The 25,669-nt window shown below is 33.7% G+C and overlaps 1 protein-coding gene across 2 annotated transcripts; it reads right to left on the bottom strand.

Annotated features, from left to right (window-relative positions):
• Window positions 1-552: 552 nt before the first annotated feature.
• Window positions 553-24,954, bottom strand: LOC149779746 (TLC domain-containing protein 2-like). 2 transcript variants are annotated; one of them, XM_089940606.1, is made up of 5 exons: window positions 24,513-24,954; window positions 18,002-18,084; window positions 13,568-13,650; window positions 12,300-12,668; window positions 553-9,969 (listed from the first exon to the last, which is right to left on the bottom strand). In XM_089940606.1, the coding sequence occupies exons 1-5, from the start codon at window positions 24,761-24,763 to the stop codon at window positions 9,961-9,963; spliced, it is 795 nt and encodes a 264-aa protein (XP_089796732.1). In that variant the 5' UTR covers window positions 24,764-24,954; the 3' UTR covers window positions 553-9,960. The 2 variants fall into 2 exon arrangements, with proteins under 2 accessions (XP_089796732.1, XP_089796731.1); XM_089940605.1 differs by having other exon boundaries at window positions 553-12,668; window positions 24,513-24,947.
• Between the last annotated feature and the right edge of the window lie 715 nt (window positions 24,955-25,669).

The following is a 25,669-nucleotide window of genomic DNA, read 5'->3' as shown; positions in this document are numbered from 1 at the left end:
ACCACTGCTAAATATAGGCAATAATCAAGCTAAAGTTACCTCTGCCAAGGTTCTCGCGCTTATCTGAACTTAAGATTTGTGATGGATTGACGATATTACACTGTATTCAGACATTTCTTTTCTGGCAATCTACCATTCTGGAATCAAGACACATCACTTCATCCCACATTTTCCCTTTTTCTTTTACTTGACTGCAAATACACAATTATGCACACAGACATGCACATTAACTCTCAGTCCTTTTCTAAATATTTATAATATTAATAAATTAAGTGTGGACATCAATAATGTAATCAGATATTTATATTTATAATCACATTTATAATTCACACTGGCTAGAAAACTAATTGTTTGCTTAAGTTATCTGTTGGTTCAATTTGTTACAATCAGGCAGTATTTCAAAGACACATGCATGTATAAATACCTGATGATGATTCAAACAATGGAGAGAAATATTGCCCACAATGCAAACAGTTGTATCATCAATGAAGCATACAATAATATTATGCTCAAAGAAGCGTAAACTTGTGAAAATGAAACACTGAGACAAAATAAGTTTATTAGCCAGCTTTATTCATGATGCCAAAAGTTAATAAAATACATCATTGTATACGATACAAAACGTTGTTACCATATAATGCAAATGAACTGAATGGAGCAAAATTTTAATGAGAAGAATAAAGCTATGACAGCATACAAAATTACACAAATCAGCTTTTTTTCTCTTCAAGGTACTGGAAAACTTGAGTCAATGTATTTGCATTTAATAATTAAGAATACCTTATTGCAGAAAATATGTCAGTTACAAGAAGTAAGGAAACAATTAAGCTGATTCAAAACAATTAAAGATACATTACTCTAAAGAGCCACACTATGTACAATTACATTAAAACATCTTTTGCAACAAATTACCCTTTCCATATTGCTTTTTTTGCAATAAAAACAACTATCCCATAATGTATACCAGCAATGTTTCTCAAGACTTGTAATCTGATACAATACAGCATTACTATCATGAGATTGTTGAACAACATGTAACAGATCAGTAACTTTCAATATAAAATGCGTTACGTACATTCTGTATGAAAATAAAAGTGGAAGAAAGGTTGATACGGCATAGGAATATTTCAAAGCCATTAGGCTGAGATGTTCATATGTCATGCTGAACAATTTCTATCTACCAATGTGGAAGAAATCAAGAATGTGATTTTGTATTTATTAAATACCCATTCTTTTATACTTTCCAAATATCTATACCAATTTGTGTTTTCTAAGAGTCTGACTAGGTGCATTTGAGAATTTCAATGCATAAAAGATGGCAAAAATAACTTAATAGTTCTTTTCTGGGTATGTGATATGGAAATATGGGCTGAACATCTATGCAGAATGCCAGATATGTCAGATTAAATGAGAATTTACTAAAATGAGGATAAAGATAAAAATCCCTCATGGATATATCAAAGACATCAGACATTTATTTTCATGGTTATAAATTTTCTTCACAGCTGACTATATACAGCTTTTATATTTTAAGAAAAAGAAATCAACCTTAATTTTAACCACTTCTTAGTTCTTTCATCTTTAGCTTCAATTCACTGATACTTTTTACACATTCTCAATTTGTCCATGGCTGACTACAAGATTATAACAAGATACTCAAGTGGGTCTGATGTCATTCACCTGGCATTTACTGGTTGAAAAGGCAAATGTAGTGAAAACCAGGAGGCTTGGGTTGAAAAATGCCCACATCAGTTTCTCTATTTCATTCAAATTGGTGGCATACAGCATTCTGCTTAACTGTATTTCTTCTTTGAGTAACTTCAGCTGTACATTAGCAAATACTGTACGAGTGTTCAAGTTCTTCACATCATGGACTTTACCATTCCAATATAATAAGGGAGTTAAGGAGAGTTCTGTGATGATAGTTTTTGACATAGTGGTGATATAACGTTAGTATCCTTCAAATTTTCCACCTGGTTTGCTATGAGGCTACCCCAGACACAACTCTGATTTCCAAAGAAACATACACTCCTTTTAATAATGATCAATACTGGCTCAGATCTAGAGATAAAAACAGGTTTCACCTGGTTGCTATGGGGCTACCCCAGACACAACTCTGATGTCCAAAGAAACATACACTCCTTTCAATAATGATCAATACTGGCTCATATCTAGAAATAAAAACAGGTTTCACCTGGTTGCTAAGGAAGCCATACCATTTTTAAGGTGTCTGCCTGTAACAAAATGTCCTACAAAACATTCCTACCATGTTCGATCAAAATTGCCCAAGCCATTCTGGATACGAAGAAGAAAAAAGGTTTTTCAGTTTTATGGAGGCCACACCATTGCTAGCGAAGCCAAACAAAACTTTGGTACAGCATGTCATATACAATATTCTAACCAAATATGAACTGAAATTGGCTCAGCAGTTTGTGAGAAGGTGAAAATAACAATGTGAATGGACCATGCATAATAGATGCAGGGCTTGAAACAAACAAACAAGCAAGCAACTCAAAAACCTATTTCTTAAAAGCAAAAATGAACTGTGTGTATGTGTGATTTGGATTTTTAACATAGCTTTAACAAAATTTCAATCATATTGCTACAATGTCTGCAGTGTGGCAGTTCATAGTGATATAGGTACGTCCAGCACTAGGGCATCATGCCGCAGACATGTAGCATGATGTCCCACCTAGTCACATTATCCTGACACCAGGCCGACCAGTCCTAACACTAATCTCTTAATGCCGAGCGCCAAGCGAGGCAGCTGTTAGTACCATTTTGTCTTTGGTATGACTTGGCCTGGGATCGAACCCGTGACCTCGAGCGTCTGAGATGGACACTCTAACCACTAGGCCACCAGAGCGGTATAATCTATTTAATATATCCTCCTGTTTGTGATATTATCACAGGTAAAGCAAATGGGAATCATCACTGGTGAGGGATTTGAATGAAAGAACTGGGAAAATCCAACAAATACATATGATCTCACAATTCATTTAAATCTGATGTTCTGTGAACGATGTGAGATCTTAGAAAAAAGATTTCTGAAGAAAGAGTATGGATAAAAAAATAAAGTAACTGAAAATGATATATCCAGCCATAAAAAGTATTCTGGGGTCTATGACCAGAGCTTAGAAACCTGTCAATTGATGAACTGAAAATGTATCACCAAATGAACTCAAAATAAATAATGTAACTTCTGTCTCATTATTCATTACTAGAACACAATGTTATGCCAAGACATCATCTCAAAATTTGCAAATATAACACTAAACAAGAATAAAATAAAGTTGTTAGTACTTAGATGGAAGTAAATCATATTATCTTCCTTGAAGGGATTGACTGGCCAAATAGAATTTTTAGGAATTCACAAGTTTGTTTCTAACCTCCATTTTTTAAAAACTGCTATCTATTGAAACAATCTCAGATATTCTTGATAAACTCAAATTCATCAAATTTGGTAACAAAAATATCTTGTTAATTGTTTAAATTAACAGGCGAGGTATACAAATCTTTGCCATGACCGTTGACCTTGAGCCTGATATTATGGGTAGAAGGTCACTGTACTTGTCTCACACACACACACAATTTAAATTAGGCTAAATCCGTAACCAATCATTTCTTGAAGGGAAAAAAGTTACTGAACTAGAATCAATCAAGGTATTAGTCAGATATATCCACAAGCTAGAATTCACCAAAAAAATCAATTCATATTTCGTCGGCTATCGCTGATGCAAACCAGAATCAAGACCAAACTTTGATGTCAAAATGCTATCAACTTCCTCACAGACAAACAAACTCTTGTCAAAATTCATTTGTGTATGTACAAGTCAACATGTTCTTAAGTTCAGTGAAGAATGAATATGCAGTCTTGGATAAGTAACACTAACAAGATTTTCCAGATGGCTGCCATGTTGGAGGCTTTTGTTGGTTTTAATGGCTCCTGCAACACACTATAACATGCCTCGGAAATGGAACCTAGTGCCTTTCCCAAAAACACACTGAGGCAGCCAACCCAGACTGGCCTTGGTGGGTATCAAACCCATGATCCTTGGATTACAAGTCTGATGCTCAGCCAACTGAGCTAAAAATGTGATTCCCCATGCTGGAGGTACAATCAACACCATTTTCACTTAGGACTATCTTTATATCCTAAGAAACTTCTGAGTGAAAACCAAAGACAACATTAAAACCAGTTGTGTATGACCATTGCCATGAAAACCGATATGTCCAGAGAGAGACAATATTCCCAATGTATTAAATAATTAGTCTTCTAATCTGTAATGAGAAACCACATGCTTTGTTAGACGACACTTATTGGCCAAAAGGGGTAGTTTTTCATGACAATGTTTTACTGTACCAACATTTCTTTTGGATGAGTAATGACAAGATTTTAAAGATTTCCACCATGGTGGCCCAATGTTAAATGTCAGATCTGCACCAGTTTCAACAAGAACCATGAAGTTATCTGCTGAAGTCTTTTAGTGAAAACCCCATCCTATGATCATTCAGCTGGGAAGAGTAGTGACAAGTATTTTCAAGATGACTGCTATTCATTTCGGACCATCTATATATCATATGTATGTATATATGTGATTTAACTGCACATCAACACAACCTTGTACTAAGTTTAAGCATATTAAAAATGGCACACAAAATAAAGATAAAAGTTATATAAAAAAAGTAAAATCCACAAAAAACAAAGCAAACTTTGTTTTATAAAAACCTAAATCCTTTAAAAACTCCATGACTATCTTAGTACAGACATCATCAAAGGATGCATCCAAAAGTCAAAATGGTTGTCTCCATTAGTGGCCTCTTACTATATGCAAATGACCATATCAGACCCATTCTTCATCTCCGAGTCTGTAAGGGTCTCTTGTGGTGAAAATGTTAATATGACCATGTGTTCAGAAGGAGCAGCACACTCCTCACAGCTTGTGCTCCTTCAGATTATATTGCTGCCATCTGACCCCTGGATTTTCTAAATCTTAGTCCATTGCTTTAATGCACTAGTACCCAAGAAGAATGACTGAATCCTGCTTCCATTTCTAATTGTATATTAAAATTAAATAAAATGAGTTACACATAAGCCATACTACACATGGTGGCTTTGATGTGCTGCAGTGTGATGCTGTTGGTATACTGTGATGTCTGCCATATCCTATCTTGTAACACCATCAGCTCTGTTCCCCATCTCTGTTAAATTTCCTTATGTTTTCCTCTTAATTATTAGGGGGAAATCTTAACTCTGCACTAAAGCTATTGAGAGAAGATTGCAGAAAATATAATATAAATTGAGTGTGCTTCAGCTATCAGAACACATGAATTTTTCCTGGTGTCATTTTAACACCAAATTTACAATACCGTGGCAATGGTTTAATCTTTCAAAAGGCAGGTAACCAACTGTGAGGCATATGAAGTAGTGACAAGATTTCAAGACAGCCACCATTGCGGCCATGTTGGCCATCAGATCCACAACATCCCAACTAGATATCACAAGAAGTCTTTACGTGAAAACCTCATCTCACAGTGATGATCTGTTCTTCTGGAGTAGCATCAACAAAATTTTCAAGATGGCTACCCTGGAGACCATGTTAGATCAGTACCATCTTCTATTAGGACCAATTACACATCATGAGAAGTGTTTATGTGTAAACCCTGTGTCATAATGACTATTTGTTTTGGAGGCATAGAGATAAGAATTTGATGGTCAACATGGTGGCCATATATTGGCAGTCTGAGGGTCACCATAATCATTCATTACCAACCAGACCCTGGGATGAATGTATGTTTTCTTTTTATGACAATTCTCTCAGTATTTTAGAATGAGTAGCAACAACTGGGACTAAGAGATTACTAAATAAAAGGTGAACACTAAAGCTCATCTGGTCTTTGATCAATGTAAATAAAATACGCCCAAGACACCATTGGGTATTTGTTTTTTTTATGTAGGACACAATCTTTTGGTGTGATAAAGAATGTTTTGGTATAAATTTATAAAAGAACCTAAAGCTATCGTAGTTCACAAAAACTCAAAATACAATGGTGATTTTATCTTCCCTTTAGCTGTACTGTCTCTCTTAAACTATAAATAGTTATCCTTATTCATATCTGCTACAAAAAGATCAAGGAAAAATCAGTCATATTTTCCAAATATTCTAAATTATCTAATTTTATTGCCTATTGCATTAACAGACTTTGCTTTTCGAGTTCCATCAAGATGAGCTAAAAATAAATATGCTTAAGAGCATGGGTGTTAAATGAGGGGGAGGGCTATGTTTTAAATGTAAAAATTGGATTATTTATTTGAAAATGACAGAATGCAGGGACAGCAGTTTTAGTAAGGGAACTAACTGTGGGAATCAAGTAACAACATTTATCTTCCTTCTGTACAATAAAGGTTTTGACCTTCAAATATTGGCGTTTGGTGTACAATGTAGCCAATGTACCCAAGTTTGATACAGAAACTATATAATGTGTCATACTGACTAGTCACATGGAATAAATAAATGATTATGATTGGTTGCACTATGGTAAGAGTGTGTTTATATCAGAGATCCCAAAATTCCTGCATCTGCCATTAGATCAAAGATTTTGACCAGCACGTACAATAAGTCACTGGGCATCGATCATAAGAGTTCTCAAATATCATTATGTCCACTTATCTTTGATGTATTAATCCATTTAACTGCCCAATAAACCCCTAAACAAAGTAAAGTTCTAAGTTCATTTTTACACAATATTTTTTCGTCGAAGACTTAATAAAGATGTTGGCAACTAAGCTTAATTCAAAAAGGTAACCAGGACGAATTTACAGTTTCTTTGTTGGCGATTTGTGTCAAGGTGTGTTAGCACATGATATCTTAAGAGAAAAATACAGTCTTGGCCCAAATTAAGAAAGATATAATAACTAGAACAAATATCTCTTATTACCATCTTCTAATGGAGAATTAATCAAACAGAACTTCACCATCCGACTTTACCAGAAATGCTTGTTAATTAGGTTATGTATATTTGAGGTAGCAAGTCAGCCTGTTTTCCGTTGTTAACTAAATTTGGAAAACAGCAGAATGCAATAAAATACTGTTAGATGAAATTCTGCAGAATAGATTTCTCTGAGAAAAATAAGTTTCAAAAATAGTACGAGAGGAAACCATTTAATCACGAAGTAATAATACTAATGCTAAAACAGCAGCAAATCTGGAATTGAAAATGAAATTTTCCAGTACATTTGATAATTAGGTATATCAATGTTTTTCTTTTGTTACAACTTTTTATATATTTTGAATGTTTTTATATCAAATTTCACAAATATATTCCTGCCACATGATTTTGAGGGGAAAATGTCAAGCATGAGCCATTAAAATTTCAGGATCTAAAAGTATTTTTAAAAAATGATTTTAAAAATGTACAAATGTCATCACTGAGGATTTTGCCTTTATCCAAGTGTGCTATCCACAATAACTTTATTAAAGTGACAGTGGGCAGCTGATAATAAAATGACATCAAAATCCTGTTTCACAACTTGAAGAACTTTAATGATTTTTTAAAAATCAAAATTAATATCTTCATTACAAATGTAATATTGTACAGAGATTCTGCAGAAGAATTAAATTCACTATATTGTTATTTTTATATCACTATAATTTTATTTTACAATATAATGTCCAACTGTCTTGTTTACTGACTGCTACCATACACAAAAATACATCCATATTTATCATGATGCCTGGCTACCATGAACTAATTTTCCTAGTCTCCTAAATTCTATAGTATTATCTGTGTTGGGGTGTGTGTTTTGTGTTTCATGTATGTATGTATGTATGTACGTGTGTGTGTGTGTGTGTGTGTGTGTATATATATATATATATATATATATATATATATATATATATATATATATATATAGAGAGAGAGAGAGAGAGAGAGAGAATGTTTTGAAAATGTATTTCTTTTATGACGACAATTTTTTCTCTCTGTCCACACATGTATGCATACAAGATAAGGATTAAATGTATTTCTAATATTTTCATACTTTAATGGTCAAAATACTATTGGAATAGGATGTTTGTTTTATAATTTTTCTTAATTGGCAAAATGCTAATGGAAAATAGGATGGCCCATTTTCAATGATAGATGGCTGACTTTTGAGGACGCTTAATTCTAAATTTGCATGGTATCATTCTTTCAGTGTTTTTCACTTGTATCTTGGATGCATCAATTATACAGCAAGCAAAATATTATTTCTAAAGTAATGGGAACTGTTAATCATGTCTGATATTTTCATAATAAAAAACTGGTTAATAACTTATGAACAAGAAACAAATATTAAAAATTTCCATTGATCCAATGTCAAACTATTTTCAAACATGGACAAGCTAATATTTTTTGTCAACTTCAAACTTATGCAAAAACAAGCAAGTAAACATGAAATTATGTCTGTCACATTACTCAAATGATTTTTTTTTACAAAACTGTGAAATAAATAAATGAAGGACATAACAATACTAAATAATGGTGTCTTGTACCTGCAACATTTGCATGACCATCTGAGATACAGATCTCTTTGTGTACAACTAGTGCAAATTTGGCATTGGTTGCCCCAGTAGACATTTACTTGTTTTTCTTGTCAGTTCCAGGTTAGATGACATAAATGTTTATGTTTGGACAGAACCCATGTAATCTGATCTGTGCTGACCAAAAACATAATTAAACAGGTTTAAGAACTATGCTCTCTGTAGTCTGTAGATCTTTTACTCTTTTTTTTAAACCACAAGCATTATTGTACATAGATAGTGCAACAAGTTTGTATAAAAGGTATCTGAAGCTTTGGGGTGGAGAATTTGGCATGAAATGTACTGCTTTTTATGAGATTTTAGATAAAAGTCCTGTACCTCCGGTCTTTACAAATGCCAGATGTCGAATTTCTAATATCTAATATGAGTGTGACGAAACAGAATCAAAATACATGACATCAAGGGTCATGGACAAGAAAATAGCCTTTTTACAAAGCTCCTAATCATCAACTATTTATCACAAGGTCTATTATCCTTGTCACTGTGAATTATTTTTTATAAAAAATATTTATGAGATGAACTAATTAGGAATCATAACTTAATTAAAAAAATGATGAATGATATAGGATCCCAAAGGAAAAGCTTTAGGTACAGAAACATGCTTAGGACATTTAAGACTGTCATCAAATATAAAATTTTAACTGCGATGTGCGGTGTACTTCTAAGCATGCAAAATAATTTCAAAAATAGATGTGGCTAAGGAAATGGTTTAGGTCTAATGTTTATGCATATAACTTTGGAAATATTCAATATACAGTGTAATGGTTTTGGTATAATGTTCATAACTTTGGAAATATCCATACAAAGATTGTTACAGAGATGCCAACCCATGAACATGTTATCAAAATCTTAGGGACAATTTATTTTTAACATGTAGGCAGCTTGTCCGGAATAAATGACATGTTCATTTAAAAGCACATACTTTTTATATAATCATATTGCTTCCTGTACACAGACTGAAAAAATTAATATCAAAAGAGAATAAACGGATTATCAGTTCCTCCAATCCCAGAAACTTGAATTCTTTCAATATTGTTGGCAAAACAACAACCATATAGATTTGTTTCCCTTGTGAATTAACATCTTTCCTTTCTCTTCATCTATATGAACATTTTTCACTGATTTACAGTCTAATTGATTGTTTTCTTATTATGTAGAGTCTGGTTTTAATTCTGAAAAATTAAATTGTATGTACCAGTCTATTATACAGATGCCGAGTACTTTTCTTCCTATCTGCATCAACATAGTAAACTCCATTTCAAAATTTTATCCCCCAAAATTCTGAATTTCCAGAAATTCATCAATAAGATTTATAATGTGGAAATTTCACAAAAAATTCATAATTCCACAAAATCCAGAATGGTTGGCATCTCTGCTATTAGCCAAGCTGAAACAAAGAAAAAATGAGAACAATTCAAATTTTATAATGTATTCAGCAGAGTAACCACACTGTATGCTCAAAAAAAATAAAAGGTAAATTCATGAGCTAAATGTTCATTACAGAAAGTACACAATGATGATGTCATAAATAGTGTTCCTGACATGTGTATATACCAACTAGATGAGTAAGCTCCCTTTATCTATGTTTAGCTATTCCACAGTCATTCTTTTCTAATATTGTTACACTCAATAAAACCTATATAAGCTCAGTTTTGGAATCTGATTTAACAACTAAAAGTGATCATGATACAACAAGGATGCGTGATGATTGGCTCTGAAACAAAAAGGCTATATGGGGATTACTCACCGGGCTGATGTTTGCCAAACAGACCAACAAAACAGTACAAGGCCAAAAGAAAACTCTGAAGTTAGGATGTTTTCTCTAGAAATATATTCCAATAAAACTTAATGCATATATTATGAAAACAATTGTTTCTATGTTTCTTGAGTTATACCTTCATCCTTGTTTGATCATTAAGTACTAAAAAGCCTATACGCTAGGTTGCTTTCTCTTAGAGATTTCTGTCAAATTCTGCTATGTATTTTTTATAGCAAACTTTGTGTATATGTTTTTCTATTTCTAGTAATCTGGCATATCTGGAAGGGGGATTGGCATCATTTCTATAAATATGAAGGCCAGTACACCTTCTGTCAAAATCTGTCAAATTCTGTTAATTCACTTCTTAGATGAAATTATTAAAAGTTTTCTACTTTTAGTAACAGCAGCCATATTTTATGGTGGACTGGCATCATTTTTACAAATGTATAAGCCCTTCTTGCTAATAAACTTTCTGTCAAATTCTGTTAAGTGGTTTTTGAGAAATCACCCAACGATTTCCCATTTTCAATGGTAGCCATATTTAATGGCAAAGCAACATCATTTGTAAAAGCCCTTCATGCCAGAATATCTTCTGTCAAATTCAATCTTAATAAGTAGTTAATGCAAAGCTTGTTCTTTTATTTTTAGTAAAGGCAGCCATATTTGTTGTAAGGCTGTACCATCTTAACAAATCTTTGATCACCATGCTAGTAATGCTATTAAATTTGGCCAAATTCTCATCAACGGTTATTGAGAAAAATTTGTTTTTTTATCTTTTTTATTTTCAGTAACAATTTCTACAGAACTGAAAGCCATCTATTTCAAGATGATTTTTCTGTCAAATTAGGTCAAATTCTGTTGATTGGATTTTGATAATGTTATTTAAAGGTCTATCTATGTTAAGTAATGATGGCAATATTTTATGGTGGATTGGCACCACCGAACAAATTTGAAAGATCATCATGCTGTCAAATTTGTTCCAGTTCTGTATATTTAGTAATGGTGGCCATAGATGATGGCAATGTTATTTGAAAAAATATGAAAGAGTTTCATTCCAAGATTCCTTGTGTCCTATATGGTTCAATTTTTTTTCAAAATCTCATTTCTATCTTTAGTAGTCATTTTCTGGGGGTTTTCTTTAAAGTTTTTTATTTTCTTCGAATTTTAATAATAGGAATCAAACCTGATGCCTGATTAGCATTATTTGAATAAATCTGAGTGACCTGCATGCCAGGATGCTTTCTGTCAAATTTTGGAACATTTCTGTTCATTAAATTCTTAAAAAGAAGTTCCAAACAACCACCGTGAACAGATTGTACAAGATCAAGGAGCATACAATAAACTCACTTGGCCTTGCATCCAGACAAGCAAAAAATCTGGCAAACTTTAGAAACCTCTACTCTCCCATGAGGCATGCTTGCATCAAGATGCATGCGCTTTTTAGGCATTGCTTGCATTATGCTGAATGTGGCAATTGGCATTTGATCTGGGTTCAAATAATAACTTATCTAGCCACTGGAATGTGTGATCAAGTATAAATGGAATCACTAAGACTGATTCATGATTAAAGGAAAAATAGTTTCCAATATATTGTTTCAAAGAGAAATTCATGCCCAAGATTAATCACTTGAAGCCACAGATAATGTACCGGTTCTCAAAAAACATATACACAAACTTCATATGTGTTCATGTTGGTGCAAATGTACACAATTTCATTGGCTTCAAAAATGTCAATGCCAAGTTCAACCATTTACATGCCTATATATCTATTTCTGACAATGAAATAAAAGGAAACAAAAGAATTTTCATTACATCATTATGAAACATAATTTCTACTACAATGAACTATCTGCACTTCCTCTTTTCTTTTTTGTAGCCATATAATTTTCACGATGATACAAAAAAGTAGTTTAATTTGATTTTAAATGATTTTCAGCTACATTATTGTTTCCATTTACTTTAAGCTTTTTCTTCTCAAGGGAGCGTAAAAAGTCACTTTTCAGCAGCCTCCAAAACAGAACTGGATTGATTCCATTCATTATGAACATTGAGCCCATCAGAGTCCGGAAATAAACTGTTGGAACACGGAAGCCTTCTACCCACATTCCATAGGTAATTTTACTTAATGACCACCCACGACAGAAAGCAAATGTCACAAGGTTAAGAAGGGCTATGAGTTTATAGAACCAATGATTGAATCCCACATTCATCATCTGAAGGAGTTTTCTGGAATGCAGGAAGAAACTGTTGACTTCAGCAAGAAGAGCAACTACGTTGTACCCAATGCACATTCTCATGTGAAGATTGTACCAGAACATGGATATCACCTGAAAGAAAGTTCAAATGTAATTTCTGTTACTATAAATCCAAATAGTTTTGGTGCATACATTTTTGGTGAATGACCAAGTCCTACCTATCTATCACTACCTACATGTACCTAACAAACCAACTTTCTTTATTCTAAATTAAAACTTACCACTAAATAATGCTGCTATAACTTAGCTCTCTTTCATTAATTTTCATGGCATCTATCCTACCAAATGAAAAATTCTGTCCAATAAATTCATGCAAACTAGACATTTTATCAAAACTACTGCAAGGAAGTATAAATGGTAATCTCATCTATGGTGATTTGTTAATTACATCACATCATATAACGCATGATTCACATGAATAACACCAGTGGCTCAGTTTGTAGAGCACAGAATTTGTAATCTAAGGGTTATGGGTTTGATACCCACTGAAGCCAACCAGGGTCAACTGCCTGTATCTTTGGACAAGCCACGTAGCTCCCATCTCCTCAGCATGTTATAGTCAATAATGTGTGGAAAGTGCCAATAAAACCAACCAAGCACATGACTCACACCACTGTTCAAGTCAATTCCCATTATATATGGATAACTAGTTGCAATGGGGAACAGTTATTTTAGCACATTATTACGCAGATGGATTTTTCCCTGATTATAAAAGATTTTTCCCCTCAGAGACAGGGCACACGAAAATCTAAAACAACACTCTGATCCACTGTCAGGACAATGAATAAAAGTCTTACTTTTTTTTAATTGTTTTCTGCATCATTCATAAAAGAGCTTGGGGAACTCTAAAATGACATCATGATCTCCTGTCTAGACAAAACATTAAAGTCTGCCTCAAAAATGGTCTACTGAAAAATTCAACATTTTACTGCAATTCCTGTGAAGACCTTGTAGAAATTATCTCTACTTACTGCTAAATGGTGGAGGCTCACTTCCCAGTTCATGAAAAGTCTCTTGTGCACTACGATGTCAATAAGGTCATACAAAAAGTACCCTTCAAGGAAAAGAAGATAGGATTTGATTACTGTGTTATGTGCAAATGAAGTGATTAATGTTTCTTCTAAATTGTTAACATTTCATATCATTCAGCAATTCTACAAACTTGTATAGTATAACATAACACATAATGGGCAATATTAGTGGAGTAACTTTAGTGGTCTAGAGTAATTCCTGAAGAAGGAAAATCCAGTCAAATTGTATCTTGTCGTATGTTGTAACTTGAAAAGATCTGCTATTGCTATCATACAAATAGCCAAATTTTTTTAAAAAAATAGGAAAAAATAAATGTGCCCAGTAACAAATTCCACTATATCTTGGTATCTTAAATACATCAGGTGTTACAGTGAGCTGGTATTTGGAAAAAAGTCATGGTAAACATACTGGAAATTAAGTATCCTTTAATGTGCAACAAACAAGAATCAAAAACCCATAACTGTAAAGTGAATACATTTCAACTATTAAGCACAGCCCTAAAAATATTTAATTAATCTGTTTTTCTTTCTTTCTTTTCCTCAGAAAATTTTACCATAAATTCTTAGAAATTTGGAAACCCATCACAGACTCTTATTAGCAAGAGTACAATGAATGATACATGGTAAGTCCACCTCATATTTAATAGATTCTTTCAGTGTCCTTGACCTTTCATCTTTTGACCCCAAAATCAGAAAGCTTATGTCTTAAACAACGTGCAAGACACCCACAAACTTTGGCAACGGTGAATGGTTGATGAGTTACCATTTTTCTTATTTCAGTCACAATAACCCTTGATCTCTGACCATACAATTTTTTTCCTTACCCCAACTACAAGCCATAAAGTTTGGTATATATCTTTAATACCGAACCAGTACGGTAGAGAAACCAGTTTTCTTCTTTCTCTCTGTGGCCTTTTGGCAAATTTTTTTATAAGTTTCTTATTTACACAGAATGCATGCTATCCACCATGTTTAGTCCAGGTATGTGACAGAATACTAATGTTATTGTGCAGCAACCTTTGTACTTCTTTCAGTCACCTTCATCAACTAACGCCCAAATGGATAGGCCTCTTCCTTACCACAAGTGCAAGCCTATCAACACGTTAGAGAAACAACCCAGAACGAGTCTACTGAGGACTGGCAATATTCCACCAGTAAAATGACTGGTGTGATGATACATGGTAGATCCAGTGTGCTGACATGTGTTCACAACAAGCTATTATTATTGCTTGATTAAGGTGAGTTCAGGGCCAACGTGGGATGTCTTCTGAGGAATAAAATATGGTCATTATGTCTTTGGGGCCTTTGAAAAACAATTGGCAGACCATTGCCAGAAGGGAAATTGGATGGAGAGACAGACAGTAATAAATTTCAGGAGACACACTAGAGTAAGCATTTTGATTTTTTGTCATGTTTAATTGTTTTTTTAATGTTCAAGATGTCTTATGAGAAATATTTAATATTAGCATCTTCTTTTCAATCATATAAAAATGCTAAAACAAGTACTTTTTCCCAATGCTATGAAACCCCTGGCTAAGAAGTATTACAAGTTTAAGAGTATATGGTTATCAGTTTTAAGCATGTGTAGGTGAGTAGCAAATTTCCAGAGTTTGTATTCAATGGTATACATCTGTTGTACTTCAGGAACATAAATTCAATTCAATCCCTAGATAAAATTTATCATTTAACAGTACATGAAAAGACAATTAATTCTGGAACTGAGCCTTGAGGATCAGACTAAGGAACAAGTCAGGAACTTCATCCATGGAGTGAACATAACTTGGAGGACTACTGGAGAGCAGTCAGCAACCTTACAAACCAAGAAACAGGAAACTGAAGTTAGAACTTCTTTTCAGTCACTGCAACATTCCAATGCTGATTCAGAGAGAACATTGTCCATATTTCACAAAATACAAAATGATTCTGGGGGAAATCTGGTTCAGAGAACTATTGAGAACCTGTTAAGTGGGGAAGCCTACTAATCACAGTGAATGTCATCAGTGGTCACCAGACAGTAATCTTGTGAAGGAAACTAAAAATGCTACTTGATGCTTTTAAATAATCTTTGAAGTGAACTATAAAATAAACAAATCTTTTTTCATTAACTGACAATATACTGACTTGTAATAATTATTGTAACATCAGAACTAACTCCAATGTATGTTCAAAAATAGCTGTTTTATTATACTACAATGAAAATACATACATGTATTATGGCAAAAAAATGCACTTACTTTGTTTTCAATACCCTTAAAGAATGAAAAATTCTATTGGTTTATAAGTCAATCTACTTATCAAAATTTGTAAATCTAATGATTTGAGATCCTGGTTATGTCACAAGTACATCTGTGTCAATACAATTACTGCAATACAAGGGGACACATTATACTATTCTTATGTTAAACCAATGAAGGGAATTCAAATCACTTGATTTTTCTTGGGCATTCACTGGTTCAAATGAATACCAATAATAATATTCAGACATTGGGCAAGTCCATATGCTGTTAGAAAAATTGTGTGAATTCAGTGCTCTATCAATGCTATTGACATTGTGAGTCCTGGACCACCAGTTTCTAGAAATTGTGGATCAATATGAAAAAGGAACTTATTGGTGGGCAAAAAAATCATTACCTTCAAGACAAATTAACAACAGTTTACTATAATAAACCATTACCTTTATGACAAATTAACAAGAGTTTACTATAATAAATCATTACCTTCAAGACAAATTAACAAGAGTTTACTATAATAAATCAATACCTTCCAGACAAATTAACAAGAGTTTACTATAATAAATCATTACCTTCCAGACAAATTAACAAGAGTTTCCTATAATAAATCATTACCTTCAAGACAAATTAACAAGAGTTTCCTATAATAAATCATTACCTTCAAGACAAATTAACAAGAGTTTACTATAATAAATCATTACCTTCAAAACAAATTAACGACAGCTTACTATAATAAATCATTACCTTCAAAACAAATTAACGACAGCTTACTATAATAAATCATACCTTCAAGACAAATTAACAAGAGTTTACTATAATAAATCATTACCTTCAAAACAAATTAACGACAGCTTACTATAATAAATCATACCTTCAAGACAAATTAACAAGAGTTTACTATAATAAATCATTACCTTCAAAACAAATTAACGACAGCTTACTATAATAAATCATACCTTCAAGACAAATTAACAAGAGTTTACTATAATAAATCATTACCTTCAAAACAAATTAACGACAGCTTACTATAATAAATCATTACCTTCCAGACAAATTAACAAGAGTTTCCTATAATAAATCAATACCTTCAAGACAAATTAACAAGAGTTTCCTATAATAAATCATTACCTTCAAGACAAATTAACAAGAGTTTCCTATAATAAATCAATACCTTCAAGACAAATTAACAAGAGTTTCCTATAATAAATCATTACCTTTATGACAAATTAACAAGAGTTTACTATAACAAATTATTTTACTATAGCTAATGCTGCTCTTTAATTCATTTACATTTTTATGTTTTTCACTCTGAACATTTTTTAAATTCTACTTGCCCAGTAAGACTTTTTTTCTTAGAGACTGTTAAAGAAAATGTACATCTATTGAATTCAGTTTATTTAAAAACCTGAGGGACCGGGGCTAATTATGTGTCAACATGATGTGCAGTCTTAGAACAATGAATTCCAAGGATGGAATTTGAAGGTACTGGGGGAGGGGGGCACATACAGAGAACTCTAGAATTTCATAAAAATTACACAAAAATTATACATTGCAAACAGCCTAACCAAAAATTCTCAAATAATTCAAGCAAATGTACAATATGGAGAGGACGATAACTAAGTATACAAGGTCTTTTCTAGGTTTTGTGATTATGAAATTATTGCTAATTACTAGATAATTGCACAATAAAACCAACTGAATGTATGAAAATCACACATTATATCAGCAAGCCCTCCCTTTGTTCACTTGTAAAAAAAATCCCTCCACCTCATTTTTTTCACATACAGCGATGAATGTCACACAGACACCTAATTTTCAGTCCTAGAATAGATCCTGTTAATGACCAACAAGATTGTCTGTAATAAAGGAACAGTTAATCTCCGTGATATCCATTAAGGATTTCATTTTATAAATAAATGCAATTAAACTTAGCATTCTGAAAAGAAAAATGAGGATTTTACACTTAAAATTTCAGACTTAATCTCAGGTTAAACAACTGTTGTTGAATTTCTAATCTACTGACACAAGCAGAGATTGTAAGAGTAAAATGTGATCAGCTTAGTTACATGAATATCCTGTTAAAATAAAGACCTCGTTTTAGTAGTAGCTTCATGCCATTCTTGCCATCTGTTAAACAACTTACCAGTAGAAATGCCAACCACCAGGTATGCTGGGTAGTTAATGAATGTTATTAAGTCATCTAACATCTCTGGGTACAGAATAAAACTGAAAATACAACAACAAAAAACATTATATTAAACAAGAAAAACTCAAGCATAATTATTAAGTGTACTATCAAATCCATGCTAAAAAAAAAAAACTTGCATCAAAACCTTACAGGGATTTTTTTAGGCTTGATGAGGGGGAGGTAAGCAAAACTTTGGGCCCATTTCCAATCCAAAAGATGTGTAAATTTTCCTAAATTTTCATGCAAGTGAAAATTCTGAACTGAAAGGAGATAGGTTGGAGATTCAAATAACATTGTAAGAGTCTCTCCATGACAACATTATGGCTGCTTTATGGGAATACAATATGCTGTGGCTACCTCACTAATACATGCAGTCTTCTTGTGATGTAATCTTAAAATTCCCAATTCATCTCATTTACACAAATCTTCCTAATTCCAAGGACCCATGGTCCCATCAAAGAAAAAGAAAGAAAATCTGCCTTAACAAACTGTTGACTATACCAGCGGAATGCAACTACACTGTCTTGCTTCCTACAAAAAGATTTCTTTGCATGTGCATGTTGTATTTTGAAACATGTCATACACAGATCAATCATTCTGCTCTGGAATGTGAGGAAGTTGAGAAAAAATTCATGGTTATTTGTGGTTACTCAAGATTTGTAAATTAATTATTATATGCAAAAAGTGACAATTGTCATTATCAGTGCTGCTCCAGCATTTTGCGTTCCCCTCTCCTCCTGTTCCAACAATAACATCCTAAATGGCACATATATGCTGCCTCCCTATTTAACAAACCCCTATGTAGATAACTGAAATTTGGGTGCATCAACCTATTTTCTTCTTACAGTCAAAGTGATCTTGACCTTAGAGATTTTCAACAAAATGTGCAAGACAGTCACTGAGTTTGGTCGATGTCTGTGATGCAAAGTAATGTTTCTGTATGAAAGACATTTTTCTTCATTTAGTAACAATGACCCCGACCCTTAATCTTTTGACCAAAAATTAAACAGACTTCATCCTTATCCTATTTGCAAGCCATTCACAATGTTTGGTTCAGGTATACGATGTAGAACTAATGTAATTGTGCAGAACGTACTTGTATTGTTTCAATTTTACTGTATACATAAATACAAACATACTAATTATGCTTCTACATTAGTTTAATATTATTGCTGTTACCTTTACCGACACAAAGAAATAAATAATCTGCATGCATGAATATACAGTACCTTACTGACATGATATGGACTGCTGAAATGCAACAATTGAACACCTCAAGGTAAAAGCTACTGCATGCAAGTGCAAGAAACAGCCGTATTACTTTTACTATTAAAGGAACAAATTTATAATCTTCTTAATGACACATTAACAAATTACTGAAAACAAGAGTCCCTCAAAGTAACTGGTGCTCTATTGGCCAAAAAGACGTTCCAGAATCCAAGGTTGGACCTCTTCTTTCCAACTGCTCAGTGTGAAAGCCATCACTGATATTCTGGAGCAATAACAAGACTGTCATGATAGCAGCTGTACATACATGTATGTAAGATCAGCGCCATTTTCATTTAGGACCAACCGAACATCATAAAGCCTTCTGATGAAAACCCAATGTTGATATGAGCAGACATCGATAAGAAGAAGTAACAAGATTTTCAGGATGGCCATGATGGTGGTGGCCATACTGGATGCAATATCTGCACCATTTTCATTTAGGATGACCTAAATATCATAAGAAGTCTTTTGGTGAAAATCCCATGCTGATATCACCATCCATGCAGGTGGAGTAACAATACCAAGATTTTCAAGATGGAGGCTATGGTGGCCAAATTTGATTGATATAATTTCCATTTACGAAACACTAGGCATGCTAAGAAACCTTCTGGTAAAAACCCCACATTACTTTCATTTTGATGGAGTAACAACATCATTCAGGACCAGCTAGATATAATAAGTTTTTTGGGTGAAAATCCCATGTTGAGCTGTAGCAATAACAAGATTTTCAAGATGGACGCCATGAGGGGTATTGGCAATCATTACTATTTTCATCCTAAGAAGTCCCAGGTTGATATGACCATTCACCCAAAAGTAACAATAACAAGATTTTCAAGATGAACATTATAATAAATGCCACACTGTCACCATATCCTTTTAAGACCAACTAGACACCATAAGAAATCTTTAGTAAAAACTCCATGATGATTTTACAATCAAGATAACATTTTCAAAATGGGCAATGTGATGGCCATACTGGATATCTAAGTGGCACCAAGGAAAATCCCTATCATGATATTACCAACAGTTCAGGCAAAATAATGGAAACATTATTATCATGGCCTTACTAGATGGCACCATTTTGATTTATTACCAATTAGACATTGGATTAAATGTGTGTAATATTGCATGGCAGTAGTTTAGGATCTTTTTTGTTGTAGGGTTTAACGCCATTTTTTCAGCACAAGATAGGCTATACATGGCGGCCAGTATTAATGGTGAGTAGTTTAGGAGAATAAGTGATAAGAATCTTGTGGATGGACAGACAACGGAAAACTGGCCATCCCATTAAGATCTTTCGGTCTATGACTAGTCAAGCTATAAAAAAAAGGTGCATGCCAAAACCAATCCACACGCTCTCCAATGAACCTCTGATGCTCCTATGTCCAACATGTTTACTTAGTCTTTATCCTGCAAGGATACTGTCCCCAAAGTCAACCGAATAATAAGCAATGTGACTGAAACAAGCAAGACCTGAAAGTACAGTTTAAATACAAGTTTCATTTATGTAGATTCAGACCTGAAAGTATAGTTTAAATACAAGTTTCATTTAAGTAGATTCAGAGCTTTTGGTAATGCAGGGGATGCATCCAGGGCCCCATTTTTCAAAGGGAATGCATCTGCTTTTTAAATTCTTTTTACAGGATATAAGGAAAGCAATCCCTTTGCAAGCAAAGCCATGACCAAGTCTACTAATGAAGATTAACACAACAAAAACAGACCATGATAAGTAATTATCTGATACTTGTTACAATAATTAGTCTTTTCATCGTAATAAAATATGAATTGAATCTGATCTGACTAGATTAAAAAGACGTTGACATGTTCGCTTAAACTAGTTTATTCAATACTAAAGTGCTGTACAATGTATATGGCTTGACTGACTTGATAAGACTGAAAGCAAATGAACATAGCCATGCAGCAAAAAAAACAACATAACAAGCTTATCTGGAGGGAAAGAAGCATGCTGTGCTGACACTGACAGCATAAAGCATTGAAGGACTGATCCCTATGGTAATGAAAGCGACGCTGAAAAGGAGAACAATGCAGCATCTCAAACCTAAAAATGAATCGCAAAATTTACTACTGTTCATGTCTAAAGCATGAATCAGTCTCCAAGTTCTTGTAAATTATGCACGAGGAACCTACTATGGAAGACTTTGATAGAAAAAGAAATGTAACAGAATTCCGTTGTATCAAGAGGCTTAATTATGGTAAGCTGACAATTCTGATTATTAGATGGTCTTTTTTAATAGCATCATATCTGTATATATTAATGTCTTGATCCTGAGTTCCGTATTCATTCTAAAAAAAAAACGTAATTTAGCTAGATATATCAAGAACCAGTCTAATGCAAGGGTGGGTGGGTAGGTCAAATACTGGATAGATACCAGATACATGTTTAATACTTACAGTATATGCTGCAAATGTTTGAGCCAGATTTATCTCTTTTTGTACCAAACAATGAATAAAGAACATAACCATCATTTCTGCATTGTCTATTTTTAAACTGTTCCACAACAATTGGCAAATAGAGTCTTCTCTGACCTTCACTCCCTGTTAGAAATATTTCAATAGTTCTGCTGGGGTGCAATGTAAGAGTTCCCAATCGAAAACAGAATTTGCCAAAGCCACATGGGTTGTCACTTCAAGCCTGGTCCAGCACAAGTGATGCTGAATCAAACCCAAGTGCTGCAAAACAGCGATAAGATTATTTGACACCCAGAGCCCTCAATATATAATTCATCTCTTAATAAAGCCAACATACCAACCACACATACATTGTTTATCAATTAGACACTACACCTGACAATTTCTCAAACTGCACAGTCACGATTCAAATATCGCAACAGAGTTTTCTTGATATCAGAGGTCAAAGGATCATGTGATAGAGACAACCTATATAGAGAAAAGGATAAATGCAGCCAATTATGCATGTGGCAAGATTGAGTAATTCTGTTCCTAAACTGCTTGTAAAAGCTTTATAATTATTTCAGTTCTTTCCCGGTGAATTGCTATGTCTGAGAAAATAAATATTCTACTTACTGACATCAATCAGGGTGAAAATATGTAGTTTAGTTGTACCGCTTTAAAGCAATCATCCTGTTCTGCGACTGCATATTTCTGGCACAATATATGGTTTTGACCCTGAATATGCTCAGACTTCATACACCAATATAACTGTCCAAACATTTAAAATTAGGTGGGAAAGGTCTGAGGAAACTCAGACTAGCTGGTAGAGGATAATAGAAAATACTGATGTATAACTCACAAACTGGCTAACTGTTGCATCACGCTTCCAATGCTTACAGTCGCATGCGTGCAATACTTGATCATTTACCACCGAAGTAAATTATTTTCTTAAATATTTTATCAGGAGTACAGCTGAAATGGAACACTCTTAATAAACACCACCTATGTAAAGTACTTACTTAGAGGAGCATGACAATGAGACAAGACTACATTTGTTTCATTGTTGATTAATAGACCAACAAGTAGTTCATCTCCTGTTTTCTTCTTTCTGATCATATTGATGGTGGAGACCAATTGTGCAAGGCATCATTTGTGCTTGAGCATCAGAAATTTGAATTGTGGTTGCATGCATGGAAGGCAATATCACCCCAAGATAAAAAGTAACACATGGAAACTTTATAAACAATGAGGTCAATATTAATAAGAACCGACTAATGCTTGGGGTGATGCTGATATTATTCTTACCTTCCGTGCAATTAGCAATTTCAATTTCTGGTCAATAACTGATGGATACACTTGTATTCTGTTCTGACAGGGGTTACTACTAAAAAGGTATATAGGTCAGGTGAAATTAATTTATTCATTACTTGTAAGCACACCAAAAGACTGAAAACTACAACACAAATAGTGCCAAGCACCATTGGTCTTAGTCCTACATGTAAGACCTTGATGCTGATATTTATGCTTTGGGCATTTGGGTCTTACTGCCAAACTAACAGCACTGTGTAGTGTGTTTTAATGTTGACTAACATTGTATCAAAAGTCAAATTTTCAGGAATATCTCACACATCTGGCAACTAAAATAATGGCACTTTTCTACAAAGTAAAGTCATAATGTTTTAGTCAGACTTTACTTACTCTGATGTATTTTCTCAAATAAATTCAAATTCTCATAAAAGAAATGGACCTGTTTTAAAGTTTCGCTGGCCTACATTTCAGCCGACTGGAAAGCTATGAAAGCCAGGAATGCCAAAATCGGATTCAGTTGAAATATTATTCTTTAATGAAATGAATAAGAATATATTATGCCTATTGGAACTGTAAAGCAATGTTTCATCTCATTCAAGAAACATATCCGCCACATGAACCTACTTAAACATACTTTGGCATACCTCAACAATCTTCTCATTGCAACAAATTCAAATGTATGTCAACAGAACATAAAATGTGTCCATTTGCTAGTGTCATATTTTCATTCTGCCAGGATAAGACAGTACAATAAGTATATTAATTACACATAAATTAGTGGAAGAGTGTCGATATATGCTGCCAAATGCGAGATATTTCTGAAACTTTGACCACTCGTTCCGATATCAATGATATCGGAACACACTATACAAGGCCATTATTTCGACAGCAAGACATAGCACTAAAACAAAACCAACATGTGCTATGTCTTACATTGGTCTCTGCCACCAGTAATGTCAGAATTTAAAAAAAGGGAGTACTTGCTGGTCTAGCTGATCAAAGAATATGGTGGCAGGCACGTTTCTTTGATTATACTACATACCTATTGTGAATAAGAATCCTAAGTTTATTACTGATTTAAAAAAAGATTAAGACAAAAACTGAATGTTTTGAAAGGATTAATAAATGTAGACGGATCAGTGATGTGTAAGTTACTGAAGGGAGGTTACTCTAGAAGTAGGAATCTCACCTATGTTGCATACCAGTCACTGCATTTCTATTCATTAAAAAGAATGAACATTTCCATGGAGAAATCAATTGGCTGTTTTGAATTTCACCAACAAAATATCAGACTCGTGGTCTATTTATGCTAGTAGGCTAACAAATAAATGCGACGAAATGACGTTCTGTGACTGACAGGTGCGTCTGCAAATAGGAACTGAAATTTCAACTACTTACACGTCTCATTTCCATAACAAATCAATAACGTATAAATGTGGTGATACATATTTAAAAGGATTATTATATTTTTACCTACCATAAAATATCCCACGTCCCGCATATTAAGGCGTGGAGCCAGGATATGAGAAGGTTCCGCCATCGATCTTCTGACACTTTTGAGACCACCTTTGGGGGACCGATTAAATATACAATCACATTCAAAATTTGAAAAAATATATAACTACATATCATAGCTAAATAACCATATTTCAGTTCTACAACGTCTGACCCTGTATAAATCCGAGGGTCTTGCGCCCCGCTCATGTTTTGAAACGAACCGGTCGCCATGAATCCTTCACTATTTTGTTTCTTTTTTTTTTTTATTTAAGATTTTTCGTTTGGTCACGTGATTTGGGTCGCTTAAACAATGAACAAACAGAACGTTGCCATGAAAGATTAATAATAGCATTGTATACTTGCAAGATTTTTGCATTTAAATTACATTCTGTCAAGTTGTTGTCTTAAATTGATATTCATATTTTGCAGTGACTGTGTTTTTATAGAAGTGAAGATGGCTATCTTCTTGTCTTCTTGCACCGTTCAAAAAGATTGTCTTTAATGGCACCAACCATTGTATGGGGGGGGTGAGAGGGTAAGTAACTTATGATTGCACACAACAATCTTAAATGTTTTTACTTCCAAAGGGTACAGAGAGAGAGAGAGAACATTCTTAAATAATTTTACTTCCAAAGGGTACACAGAGAGAGAGAGAGAGAGAGAGAGAGAGAATATTGGTAACCACGCAGTCACAAACGAGTGAATGGAATATTCCATATTATGACTTCATGGTTTGTTTTGTAACTATGCCAGTAGTAATCATATGGGTGTGTTAAGGGCAATGACGGTGTCAACGGAACATGTACAATGCATTATAGGTGTACAAGGGAAATCCACTGTTAAAAGTGTCAATAACTTTAATATATGGGTTATAGTTCCTATAGGCGTTTAAGGGAAATTTAATAATAACTTGGTGATCATTATAGGCCATCTCCATGTTCAAAAGAGTAATAGGTGTCTATCAGAAAATCCCATATTAAAATGTCAATGGGTTTAAAATGCGAGGGTAGGATCACTGTATAGATCGACGGGAAATGCAATGTTAACTTTGTGTGTGGAATAGACCGATTTCATGCGCAGAATGTATAGGGCTTTACGGGAAATATAATGTTAAACTTTTTAGCCATTATCCAGCAC

Source organism: Sinohyriopsis cumingii, chromosome 17 (genome assembly GCF_028554795.1).
Source record: "Sinohyriopsis cumingii isolate HCF-2022 chromosome 17, ASM2855479v2, whole genome shotgun sequence".
Lineage (NCBI taxonomy): Eukaryota > Metazoa > Mollusca > Bivalvia > Unionida > Unionidae > Sinohyriopsis > Sinohyriopsis cumingii.
Note: the sequence above shows the minus strand (reverse complement) of the source record. Positions and strands in the feature narration are given on the sequence as shown.